The 14373-nt window shown below is 35.5% G+C and overlaps 1 protein-coding gene across 1 annotated transcript in view; it reads left to right on the top strand.

Moving 5' to 3' along the window:
- The window catches only part of Gpc5 (glypican 5), a 745602-nt gene extending 734241 nt beyond the window's left edge, over positions 1-11361 (top strand). Inside the window, 1 exon segment of the mRNA XM_052190712.1 lies at positions 11146-11361. Within this exon segment, the coding sequence (XP_052046672.1) occupies positions 11146-11361 (216 nt within the window).
- Positions 11362-14373: the final 3012 nt, after the last annotated feature.

Here is a 14373-nt window from a genome sequence, read left to right as displayed (position 1 = left end):
GCCACTACAGAGTGCTTACACATGCCCTAAAAGTTTATACCATGTAAACCAAATAACACCCTCTAGCAATTAAAAAGTTTTTGATTGTATATTTTGTTTAATACATTGTTTCTATAGTACAACTAACTATAGCAATAAGTTTACTTTTCAAAACAAATATTTGTCAAGTTTTGTTTCAGAAACATTTTTTTCTACATGTGCCCAGACACACTACAAAATATTCATTCATAACTCAGTAAGGGCAAACTTTACTCATGTAAACGTCTTCCATTGATTTCCCATAATTTAGAAAGAAATCACAGAATTAATAGATATTGACTATTGAGTTACTGAAAAGAAAAAAAACAAAAGAATCTTTTACAAAATGGTATTCCACTTGAGTTCTTTCCCCAACCCACCTTTGGCCCTGGGTGTAATGAAACAATAATCTGACAGATTTCACTGTGTCAACTAGCAATATAAACACTGATCCAGTGCACCCTTACCTATCTACTTGGTTACTTTAAGGGATTGCATACATCATAACTGCTGGTTGCATAGGACAGTTATGAAGGTATATCCATGATTCCTGACTCCTTTCTTCAAACTTTTTTTTCCTCCTGGTTTTTCTATGTTCTCTTTCTATTTTAAAAATCATTTTATTGGATTATGAGGTTCACTTATGGAGTGGAAGCCAGGGGTTATGCTTTTGGCCTTGATTGTTACCAAAAGTCAACACCATCACACTTAAAAAAAATCTTTGGCAAATAAAAAAAATGTATCCTACTTTACAGAGTCAGACAGCATAGGGCCAGAACAGTAATGGTAAATTTATTTGTGATTTTAAATTTAAAACCTTCTACACAACATGTCTTCCTCAGTGAATGGTATTTATGTTGTGTGTGGTAGAAATGGAGATATCATTTTGGCTAACATCTGTCCTATAATATGACTGATTTTCATGTGTCACATTGAAATAGTCACCATTTTTTAATGTATAGATTCACTTTATTATGTTTCTTTAAATACACATTGATAGACTATGTCACTGCCACCTGGGAAATGAGCAAATTAAAGTCAGATTAGGTTATGTTCAAGGCATGTTTTTTGGAAGCAACATTCTGAGAGTCCACTGGCCCCAAGGACCAAGGGTCCATAGGGAGAGGAGGGGAGTAAAGTAAGCCTGCTTTTGCAAGAAGGCAGACTGATGTCCAAAGGTTGGTTCAAGAAAGGGACGTGAAATGGTGCAATAGGATGGTACAATAGCCCCAAGGAAAACAAAATATATCCCATCTTTTAGGGATTGAAGAAAGACAAATGGAAAGAGCTGGTCTTCTGTGGAAGACGAGAGAAGGATGGAGGCAGACTTGTCATGATAACCACAAAGGAAAAACTAAAGTTTGCTTTCTATTCTAGAAACAACAAACAAACAAAGTAACAGAATCAATTTTAAAACTATTTCAACATTGCAGGTTTTAATGAAAAGAATTATATTGATAAACTTATAAATGTGATGTGGACACCCCTCTCTTTTCTGCTTGTAGGAACAATCACAGAGAATACAGACATTTAAGAAATACATCTTCAATTTCAAATGTTTAGTTAAACAAATTCTTAGAAGTCTTCAGAGACTTAGAAATGTACTTATTAAAAATTACTCATTTTTTAAAAGAAGAAAAATTCAATAATTTATCAGAGTGATAAGATTTACCTTTGGCGATGACTTGCCTTTGGAACCTTTTCTAATTTTCTGATTGTTTCATTCATTGTAATTTTATCTTATAGCATATTTTAAGATGCTTTCTTGGAATTAAAGCATATGTGGATCCTTTCTAAGAACAGTACTCTTTCCTTTAGTAAAGACTGTTTATCTTGGAAAATAGTCATTATATAAGCAATTAATGCTATCACCATCAAGAATGGACCCCGTTATTCCAGAACTCCTCCTACTGAGGATGTTTGAAAAAAAGTGAAACTTTTTACCAATACTAATTTGATACACAGGCCACTAATGACATGATATTCATAATGAAGTACTCCCAGAGAAATAATATTATTTATCAATATTATTATAAATTTCTTATAATGCATATGACAAGCACATGCAGAAAGTTAAATCCTGGCTTTACCTCTGAGAAATGGACTACTTTTAAAGAATTTATGACATGGCCTCAAAATGTGGATTCAAATCCAATTATTGACAGTGTTTTGCTGTGTTTTGTTAAGAAAATCACAGAAATATATGTAGTATTTATAGGAGATATTTGACCTTTGGGAAGACAAATTTTCTATGATATGTTACAGAAAAGGGAAGGCCATGTTTCCATTGGAAAGGAGAGTAAGAAGTGAGAGGAAATCAACAGAACTAAATTTTCCTGAGAATAACCACACTGCTCTGAGGCAGACTGTGGTCTGATGAACTGTTAGAATATTTTCAAATGAATCCAATCCAATGCAGTACCTTCCATGGGACCTTGACTGGCAGGCCACTGTTTAACCTTGCCCTCATTTCTAGGTATATATTGGTTTGTACCAAGTGATTGAGGACAGGCAATTTGCTTATGTAAATTTGCAAAATGCTAGGTGAATCCCAAGGAGACAAGATTGCTTCTTGTGGAATTTCTAACAAGCTTTAATTTGAACAAATCAAGAAGGGCCATACTAGGAAACTACAAAGCAGTTCACCCAGTCTCCTTTTCTGCCTGACTGATTCAACAATCTGCACTGAGGTTTCCACCTATCTAGACACATTTTGAGAACCTGCAAGAAGCTAAGGATATGTTCTGTTGTTATTTTGTGGTAGCGGTGGATGTTTTGGTGAGTTTTTAAATAAATCACAAGAATATGCTTTAAGGGTAAAAAGAAATGACACAGTGAGAGTATCGATTTGGGCAAAATAATGTTGTGCTAGTGGATGAGAAGCCATGTCCCTTGCAGTGCAGGATGGGGTAAGATAAATGTAACGAAATGTGAATAGAGACAGCTGGTTTCATTGTACAATAGAGAAGACTAAAGTATTCTTCATGTCCTCTTGCTGGTTAGAGACAAGCTAGTGAGAACAATGGCTACAGATAGCAACCAAACTGTATTCAATTGAGAAGTTAGGGCACAGTCTGTTGGAGTTCCCTGCAAGAAGCTAAGGATATATGATTTTAACCAAATGTTTCTGTGTGGTGAATCCTTTCATCTCTGTGATAAAGTAGCTGATATAAACAATTTAAGGAAATAAAGAATTATTTTGCTCAGTTTTAGAGGTTTGCATTACGAAAGGGATATACAAAGAGCATCACATCATGGAAGATATCAGGCAGAGTAGAGGATCTGTGGCAAAATACATCTACCAGAGCATATTCCCGTTACCAAAGCACTCCCTCCAACTAGGCCCCTTCATCTTACAGTCCTTGTTCTTTTATGGTCTGTTCAGATTCATCAAGTCAGGGCCCTCGTGATCTCGAAATGCACCACCAGGCAGTCAGGTCTGTGCTGTCCTAACATCTCAGGCTACTCCCAATTCAGTCAAGGTGACAATCACATTCCATCAAATGAATAGAAATGGGTATGTATTGCCCTTTATGAATAAAAAAAATGATAAAGCAAATTATACTTTTAGAAATTAACTATATAAAATATATTCTCCATGCTTAGGAAAGGGAGGTAATAATCAAGTCAGAGGAGAGGGCTTTTATCTGGGATGGCCAATGGAGTGAGAGATCCTGGGGCTTTGGAGGGGGGAATAGGAAATTACCATCATAGAAGTAATTGCATTATCTCATTCATGAGACTTGGAAAATAAGAGGCTTACAAAAAAGTGGAGAAAATGAAAACATATAATGTTGGAATATGATAACTTATGTCTAAGGGTATTTTTCCAGTAGGGATACCTTATTCTAAAAAATATGCGAGAGAAATATATGTGTATGTGTGTATATGTATATTTGTGTATATATGCATATAAGCACATACATATATTACATATTAAATTATGTATGTGCATATATGCCCATATATATACATATGTAAAAATACATGTGTAGGTACAGATACATGTACAAGCGCATAAATATATATGTATTATATATATACATATAACATATACATATGTATATGTATATGTGAAGTGTGAATATGTAAATGTATTAAATTTGGTAGAACACAAATGACCATACCTTTATCAGTTCAAGGTAGCATCTATTTATTCACTCATACCCTAGCATCAGCACTGAGCTCATATTTTAATGTAGCTGAAATCAAGTGGCTGGCCATATTTGAGGTGGTTTAGAAGGCCTGCAGAGTAATTTATTCCAGGGAACTAGAAGAATCATAAGACTAATAAGCCAATTACCCACTATGGATCACTCCATTCATACTTCGTAGAGGCCTTAAATCATCAATTTTCTATCATGGGATCCTTAATGACCTTGATAAAAACCAGATGTTTTATTTTCATATACTGTGATTTCATATACTGGGAACCTGTATCTGAGTTCACAAATACACATGATTCTAATGTCTGTCCCTAGTAACAGCCAGGAAAAATAATGCTTATCTTTAAAAATACTCATTCGATTCCACCCAGAAAGTTTGGATAAACCCTGAATTATCTGATAAATGACTTAGTATATTCACATAAGCTCTGAAAATGTGAAGTGTTAATTCTGAAAATACTACCAGCTGAACATGTATCTTTTATTCTCCTTAAATTATTGTCCTATTGGAGGCTTACTGCCTTTGTCTGACTTCCTAGGTCTAGTCCTGTAAACTTCTAACCTCCGTACAATCTAATTTTGTCCTAGAATGGTTTCAGCCTCTAGGACTTGCTGCTGAATAAATACATGCCTTTTAGTTTATTCTGAATGTAAGTTAGCTGGTTCAACTCAGCTGTTATCATTCCAACTCCTCTTCAAATTGACTGATTCAATATGGCTTCTCTCTAAGACTCTTAAGTTAAACTCTTGGCCCTCAAACTAACTTTGGCAATCTGTTCTAATCTGTCTCTTTCTTATTCTTTAACTCATTCTGTCTTTTCCTTGTTCTCTCCTTAACCTGTTTCTGTAAAATACCTGATAAAACTGCATCCTTTCTTTCTCTGCCCTGCTCTCTTTAAGTAATTTGGCTTTCCCATTCTGTCAGTTCTTTCCCTGGTTCTTCACTCTGTCTGCCTCTTTGGGCCCTTCCTTCATGGTTCCTTCCTTCTACAAACTTTACCTTCATTGTTGGGGATTAAAGATGTGAACTAAACACATTTCTGTATTCCAGCCAGAGGAATTAAAGATGTGTGTTAAGAACTAAGCCACATCACAAATAGAAAGAGGTATTTTTAGTAAATAACACAATCTTGGGGTTCACAGTGTGATCAAATATCCTCCAACAATCAACTTCCTAATTCTAGGGACTAAAATAGCAAGTCTTGGATCTATTTCCACATCTGTTCAGCACAGATAATCTAAAAGAAATTAAAGCTTTATATAATACCATTTCTTAAAATTTTGAATTTGTCCACATTAGATATTTCCTCAGTTGATGCTAGGAACAAATACAGAAAACATCACAAGTTGTGTCCCATGATACTTTATCACTCACCATTGTCAAACACAGACTAGGAATGGAGTTATGTGAAAATAATTCTCTGTGCTTGTGAGAACACTTGAAAAAAAGAGTCTTTTGACGTCAGTTTCTTCAAAACATGAAATCATTCTTGGAATGTGTTTTTGTGCTCCTCCCAAGTATAATGGATAAGATTGAGTTTACCCAGGAGTGGTATAGCAGGATCTTCTGGAAGTGAGGTGCCCAGTTTTCGGAGGAACCGCCAGACTGCTTTCCAGAGTGGTTGTACCAATTTGCAACCCCACCAGCAGTGGAGGAGTGTTCCTCTTTCTCCGCACCCTCTCCAACACCTGCTGTCTCCTGAATTTTTAATCTTAGCCATTCTGACTGGTGTAAGATGAAATCTTAGGGTTGTTTTGATTTGCATTTCCCTAATGACTAATGAAGTTGAGCATTTTTTAAGATGCTTCTCCGCCATCCGAAGTTCTTCAGGTGAGAATTCTTTGTTTAACTCTGTACCCCATTTTTTAATAGGGTTGTTCGGTTTTCTGGAGTCTAACTTCTTGAGTTCTTTATATATATTGGATATTAGCCCTCTCTCTGATGTAGGATTGGTGAAGATCTTTTCCCAATTTGTTGGTTGCCGATCTGTCCTCTTGATGGTGTCCTTTGCCTTACAGAAACTCTGTAACCTTATGAGGTCCCATTTGTCAATTCTTGCTCTTAGAGCATACGCTATTGGTGTTCTGTTCAGAAACTTTCTCCCTGTACCGATGTCCTCAAGGGTCTTCCCCAGTTTCTTTTCTATTAGCTTCAGAGTGTCTGGCTTTATGTGGAGGTCCTTGATCCATTTGGATTTGAGCTTAGTACAAGGAGACAAGGATGGATCAATTCCCATTCTTCTGCATGCTGACCTCCAGTTGAACCAGCACCATTTGTTGAAAAGGCTATCTTTTTTCCATTGGATGTTTTCAGCCTCTTTGTCGAGGATCAAGTGGCCATAGGTGTGTGGGTTCATATACCCAGAGGATTCCCCACCATGTAATAAGGATACATGCTCTACTATGTTCATAGCAGCCCTATTTATAATTGCCAGATGCTGGAAAGAACCCAGGTATCCCTCAACAGAAGAGTGGATACAAAAAATGTGGTATATCTACACAATGGAGTACTATTCAGCCATTAGAAACAATGAATTCATGAAATTCTTAGGCAAATGGATGGAGCTAGAGAACATCATACTAAGTGAGGTAACCCAGACTCAAAAGGTGAATCATGGTATGCACTCACTAATAAGTGGTTATTAACCTAGAAAACTGGAATACCCAAAACATAATCCACACATCAAATGAGATACAAGAAGAAAGCAGGAGTGGTCCCTGGTTCTGGAAAGACTCAGTGAAACAGTATTTGGCAAAACCAGAACGGGGAACTGGGAAGGGGTGGGAGGGAGGACAGGGGATGAGAAGGGGGCTTACGGGACTTTCGGGGAGTGGGGGGGGGCTAGAAAAGGGGAAATCATTTGAAATGTAAATAAATTATATCGAATAAAAAAAACATTTATTGATAATAAAAAAAAAAAAAAGATTGAGTTTACCTCAGATTACTCATTATTGCTTGCTGTTATTCAAAGTTTATATGCTTCTATGGTAAACCTTTTTGAGACATGTTGTTTATTCTTCTGATTGTATATAGCTTAAAGTTATGGGAACTTTACTTCTGTAATTGTTTTTAACCCTTAAAGTATACATTGCTGTGAATGATGTAGTTACTGTATCAGTCTTTGTTATGCCTCATTTATAGGGTCCATTCTCCCAGGTCCCACTTTATCTAGAGCAGTAACAAGCCTAAATCAAAGAATAATTTTTCTGACAACTAGCATTTTTAATCACTTTCAATTCAAAAGATTTTTTACAATAGTATTGTTTTACAGTGCCCATACTCCTGTTTGTGGTTTTGAAATCAAATTCCTTGGGTGGATCACGGAAATTTCTGTTTTGTTTTTCATAAGATTTTGTCTGTGTTCTGGCATGGATCCCAGTTAAATACTAAAAGAATTCTTAGGAAAATAAAGTGGATATGGGAAAAAGTTAGTAAAGAATATGAGTGTCAAAGAAGGCAGCAAGACATCATCAAATCATGGCTTTTGCTATAGTTGTCACTTAAGTCTTCTTCATAATTGGATTCATTATCAGATAATTCTTGGCACCAATATTCTGTGTTTAAATAACATTGTAATATAATATGTAATAAAGTAGAAATAGTAATTAGATGCATTAATTTTTAATGATTTCACCATTATTTTCAAATTTGTTTTTATGTTTTATTCTTAAAATGGCAATGGCACACAGATACCTTGTGATTATTTTAGAGGCAAGGAAGCTATATTAGTTATTCAAGGAATTCACTCATACCCATGTTTTCTAGCAAAGTATGTTAAAGGATTCATATCTCAGCATCTTAGATGTCAAATAACCCAAGCACCTCATGGTTATGCTGGTTATATAATAAGTAGGCAGTTGAATAGCAAATGATAAGGACTATAAAATGAAACTGGTTTTCTTTACCTCTTCATCCTTGAGTTTGTAATGGTTGGCTGCATATCCATATTTCACCCTTGTAATGTCCCCATTTCCCCAACTCCAGGAACAAGCACAGATACTATCCTTTTAGCTCTGTCAAAGAATTTTCGCTGATGGACAGCATTTGATTCATTAGAATTTGAAATTGTTCTTTTACATTTAACTCTAGTGACGTGTTTTTTGAGAACTGCTAACAAGCAAGAATTTTTTCTTTTTTTTCTTATTTATTCGATATATTTTTTATTTACATTTCAAATGATTTCCCCTTTTCCAGCTCCCCACTCTCCGAAAGTCCCATAAGCCCTCTTCCCCCCCCCCCCCCGTTCCCCCATCCACCCCTTCCCATTTCCCTGTTCTGGTATTTCCCTATATTGCTGCACTGAGTCTTTCCAGAACCAGGGGCCACTCTTCTATTTTCTTGTACCTCATTTAATATGTGGATTATGTCTTGGGTATTCCAAGCTTCTAGGCTAATATCCACTTATCAGTGAGTGCATACCATGATTAATGTTTTGAGATGGGGTTGTCTCACTTAGTATGATGTTCTCCAGCTCCATCCATTTGTCTAAAAATTTCATGAATTCATTGTTTCTAATGACTGAATAGTACTCCATTGTGTAAATATACATTTTTTTTTTATCCATTCCTCCATTGAGGGACACCTGGGTTCTTTCCAGCTTCTGGCTATTATAAATAGGGTTGCTATAAACATAGTGGAGCAAGTATCCTTATTCAATGCCGGGGAATCCTCTGGGTATATGCCTAGGACTGGTATAGCAGGGCCCTCCGGAAGTGTCATGCCCAGATTTCTGAGGAACCACCAGACTGATTTCCAAAGTGGTTGTACCATCTTACAATCCCACCAGCAGTGGAGGAGTGTTCCTCTTTCTCCACATCCTCACCAACACCTGCTGTCTCCTGAGTATTTAACCTTAGCCATTCTGACTGGTGTGAGGTGAAATCTCAGGGTTGTTTTGATTTGCATTTCCCTAATGATTAATGGTGTTGAATATTTCTTAAGGTGCTTCTCAGCCATCCGAAGTTCTTCATGTGAAAATTCTTTGTTTAGCTCTGTATCCCACTTTTTAATAGGGTTATTTGGTTCTCTAGTGTTTACCTTCTTGAGTTCTTTGAATATATTAGATATTAGCCCTCTGTCAGATTTAGGGTAGGTGAAGATCCTTTCCCAATCTGTTGGTTGATGTTTTGTCCTTTTGACAGTGTCCTTTGCCTTACAGAATTTTTTTTTTTAATTTTATGAGGTCTCATTTGTCAATTCTTGATCTTAGAGCATAAGCTATTGGTGTTCTGTTCAGAAACTTTTCCCCTGTGCCCTTGTCCTCAAGGGTCTTCCCCAGTTTCTTTTCTATTAGTTTTAGTGTGGCAGGTTTTATGTGGAGGTCCTTGATCCACTTGGAGTTGAGCTTAGTACAAGGAGATAAGAGTGGGTCAATTAGCATTCTTCTGCATGCTGACCTCCAATTGAACCAGCACCATTTGTTGAAAAGGCTATCTTTTTTTCACTGGATGTTTTCAGCTCCTTTGTCAAAGATCAAGTGACCATAGGTGTGTGGGTTCATTTCTATTGCTTCCATATGTTTTAGTTAGAAAAGTAGAAATTGAAAAAAATTATGTCTATAATGTTGCATATTTGTGACCAGTTAGATTTTAATTTCATGAACTTCATGAACTTCCAAGTCCAGTTGCATGATAAAAGCATGGTGGAAAGCATATTTGCTGTAACTTATTTCCTTCTTCATGCCCTTTGAGTATGAGAAGCTGTCATTTGGATGAATGTGTAACTGCTGGCTCGATACCACTTCTCATGCATTAATACCACTTCTTGGGAAATTACTGGTATTCTATTCTTCATCTTTTGCAAATATTCATAATTAAATGCCCATTAGGTGGGTGACAGAGGGATACTGCCTGTATGTTATCTGTGCCCTTTCTGCTTATCTTTTGTCACATGTGCCCCCAAATGACCTTAGAGAAGGAAATGTCACATCTAAGATTATTTTTACAAGACTTACCTGTGACTGAACTATTCTTTTATTTTTATTATCATGTTATTGGAAGGAAGTTCTGACATTTCCTATATTATAAAAAATTGCTTGTAAGGGTAACTGAAATTCATGACAACTAAGAACCATGAAGTTAAAACAAAATACAATTTGCAGTGATATAAGTCAGACTTTAAATCTGTTCTGTACCATACACATTGGATCAAATACTTTACCTAAAGTGTGTCAAAAGAGTCTACATGTATATCTTTCCAAAATAGTAGACATTTGATAAAGTCTAGTATTTTGTCTGAAGTAACTGTGTCTAAAGAAACTGGATTGCCATTTTATGAACTGGTACAAGATTCTCCACCAAAATTTCACAATGAGGTCTATATTGTATAACAATGCAATTGACTGTGGTTAGACATTGCTTATTCAGAAGTATAGGGTCATTCAGTCAAACCACCTAGAAAGCACAAGGCCTGAATTTGTTTCCCAAAACCTCACTTTAGAGTTAATAAGTGGAATATTGCTCTTTCCAGATAACCAGATTGTATCTGTCATTTTTTTAACTCTTCCAGATATTATTTCAAATGTTTAAAAAATTTTCTTTAGACACAAAGTTCTATCTGTCCAAAAAAGAATCTATCAAAAAGTCTATTGTGGAGAGAGGTGTAGAACCTTTTGGCATTCCTTAAGTTAAGTATATGATACAGGACAGGATAGATTTAAAGTTCCAGTTGCATTCCTGCAAATCATTTTTTTTTAACATTTCAGTTCTTAGTTCTCATGAATTTCATTTGCTTTTACAAGCAAAGTAAATGTAACAGCCATTTTCCTTACAAAAAAGAAATGCTACTAATATTTCTAAAAAATAGGAAATGTTGGAATTTGCTTTGATTTCATATGATTTGATTTGGTAGCTACACTTAATGAGTGAATCCATATAAGATAATTATTCTAATTTTTGACTAAAATGTCTAAGCAAATGTTGGTGTATTATTTATAAATGTATTGTTATTGTCTGTATTCAGTTGTTACAGGGGAGATCACCCAAACCCAGCAAGTGGGAGCTTCTTCAGCCAGGCAGTGGTGGTGGCATGCTTGAGCAATCTAGTGGAGATTGTGATGATGAAGATGGTTGTGGGGGATCAGGAAGCGGGGAAGTCAAGAGGACCCTGAAGATCACAAACTGTGAGTGCAAGCATCTAGTAGTGCTTTCAAATGGTTGGTTTAGAGACATCACTTAGGAGGCTGTTACTGGGAGTGTAACAATACAATGGCCATGCACTCAAAAGCAGGCAGGGCCATCTGCCAAAGAAAGAACCCTGTTCCTAATTGTATAGCGCATCCATCCTTGGGTTTTCATTTCTTCTTCACTGGTGGGTTTATGTGGAAATGATACTTGTGAGCATTTGTGTGTAAAGATCTGATGAGTCAGCAGTTTTGAGAATTACAGTTTTAAAGAAATTCAATCTTTAGGATATTGATGAATAATTGTGTATTGATGAATAATGTAGACAAGGGAGATAAGTAGTAGCACTAAACAACAAAACGTGTAAGTTTAAAGTTTTATGTCACAAATTATGTTTTCACTATATTAAGTTTTTGTGTTATCATCAGACTGGATACATCTCATGTGAATATGCAGTTTTACTAGTTATTTGAGAGTTTCATATGTGTTTGGTCATGTTTGCCCTCCCCCACTAACTCCTCCTCAATTCTGTGAATCTTCACTTTTGAAACAAATCTTACCTAATGTTGACTTTCTTCTTGATGGTATGAATTATAAACCATTTCTGAAATGTTCAATTAGTCATTTGTAGAAAAGATTTATATTCCAGGGCTGAGGGAATGGCTTAATCTGTAAAGTTCCTATCATATAAACATGAGGACTCACCTAAACTGGAGCCATTAATAAACATCGAAATACTCGGGTGCACTGGCTAGTGTCTGTAATCCCAATTCAGGGAAGATGGAGAGGAGGGATTCCTGAAACTCGATGGACAGAAACCCTAATTAAATAAAAAGGTAAAGTGGAGGGTAATAAATAAGCCAACCTAGTAAGTCCCTTTCTCTCTCTCTCACACACACACACACACACACACACACACACATTCACACACACACATGCCCACACACACACACATACACACATGCACACATACCACAATTACATGTATGTGTGCACACATACAAGCATATTCTCACATGCACATCTATAAACAGAAAAGATACAATCTCTAATTTAAAAGAAGGTTTATGGGACATATAGGAAGGGGGGATACGGGAAAGGGGAAATCATTTGGAATGTAAACAAAGAATATAGAAAATAAAAATATTAATAAAAAATAGTTTCAAAAATTGAAAGATAGGAAAGCAACTATCAAGTAGTGTTCCAGTTTGTACTTTATTTAGCTAGGCCTATAGCCTCCAATGCCATGCAGCCTTATATATTTGTGGGCAGCATAATGAAAGTGATCAACTGAGAACAAAATGCCAAAGTTAATATAGCCCAAGTGCATGGCTCCAGGTTATTAGTTAGCTCTGATTCTACCAACACTGAAGCTGAAATAATTGTTCTGAAACTGGTAGCCCCAGATTTACATTGTCCTTATACCCCATATTGCACACAAGACTGCCTTCTACCATACAAATCCTCTAGTGGGAGGAAAAAAATATTCAGTAATTTTGCTACAAAGATTAAAATCTCTACTTCTTCATTTAAAAATCCTGTCTTACTAGTAAAATACACTGACTAAATAGCTGAAAACCAATAGTGATGCAAAATATAAAACAATTTGCACCAATAAATGGGTTTTCTTTTTAGATGTAGTAGTTGATTTACAATGAATCAAACAGCTATGGTGTTCCTACTATATGCATAGCATTTCCTGCTTCTATTGGCCGAATTAGGGACATGTGTTCTTCTACTTGGTATGAATATTTCCTTTTACAATCACTTTTTTGTAGGGATATATACATAAAAATAAAAAATTCAGTAGTAAAACAAGTTTTACACAAAGTTAACAGTTTCTCCTCTATATTTAGGAATTATGACAGAGTGCTGTTCAATTCCAAATCAAAAATGTTTTCTATATAGTTTCTATACATGACTATTTAAATATAATATATGTAACTAATATACAATATACATATTCTCCAATTAGTTGTTTTAATGTTAGCAGTACATTAAATATCAAAACATGTACTAGAAAGGAATAATGTAAACAAAAACAGAAATAAAATTATGGGCAGAAGTGAATGAATTTGAAATTCCTTCATATATATCTTTGTCTATATATTTGCACACATACATGCAAAATTGGAATTTTTATGACATTCTTTCACATTCTAGAGTTATTTACCATCTCAAGAACCTGGTACAGATAAAAATTTGTGTTGTTTTATGAGAGAAATAGATCCAGTGAAAGATATTCAACCATGGTTTTCTCATCAACCAAGGTGTCAGGGGGGCAGGAGTGAGTTTTTCCTGCAAAACCTTGTTTTCCGTTACTGCTGAATTGACCAGGTTGTCAGAAGAAAGCCCCATCAAAATTGGGGAGACTATGACCCAGATTGGCAGCCACTTCAGGCGAACAGTGAAAATTTCCTCATCCATTTGCTTCAGCTGAGCTGCTTGTTGCTTCTAAGTGTTTATAGTTGTTGTCTATCAATTTTTAATAAATGGGTAGAAAGTCACCATGGATAGCCTGCTGAAATGAAGGCAGCTGAGAGGTCGGTGCAGTGTGAGCTGCACTTATTTGTTTTTATAGCATCGCGATATTCTATTTTACAGCTTTGGGCTAGTTTAGTACATTCATCAAAAGGTAAAGGCAGTTGTAGCAGTCGCAAGAGCTGGAAAACACTATGTTCTAGAAAAGTTTATGGGCTGTTGCTTTGTTAAGAACTTTGCACGCATTGTTATTTTTTCTTTATTTTGTGATGTTTATTCTTAATTGGCTAGAAACTTCATGTTTCCTTTGTAATCTTAAAAGGTTGAATTAAAATATAGTCATATATATGCAAATATATCTAAGTGCAAAATTTTAGCAGCAAATTATTTACAATTTATACATGATTTTTGTTTAATTACCAATGACGCTAAATAAATTAATATTTTAATATTTTATTTTTAAGATGTATTATTTGCATGTGCATATATGTATATATGAGTTATACATGTATGAGTTTATATATGGGTATGTGAGTGTGTGTGTGTGTATGTATGTGTGTACATGTGAGAGCAGGTGCCCATGGAA

The sequence above is a fragment of the Apodemus sylvaticus genome, chromosome 8 (assembly GCF_947179515.1).
Source record: "Apodemus sylvaticus chromosome 8, mApoSyl1.1, whole genome shotgun sequence".
NCBI lineage: Eukaryota > Metazoa > Chordata > Mammalia > Rodentia > Muridae > Apodemus > Apodemus sylvaticus.
This window is presented reverse-complemented; position numbering and strand designations above follow the sequence as displayed.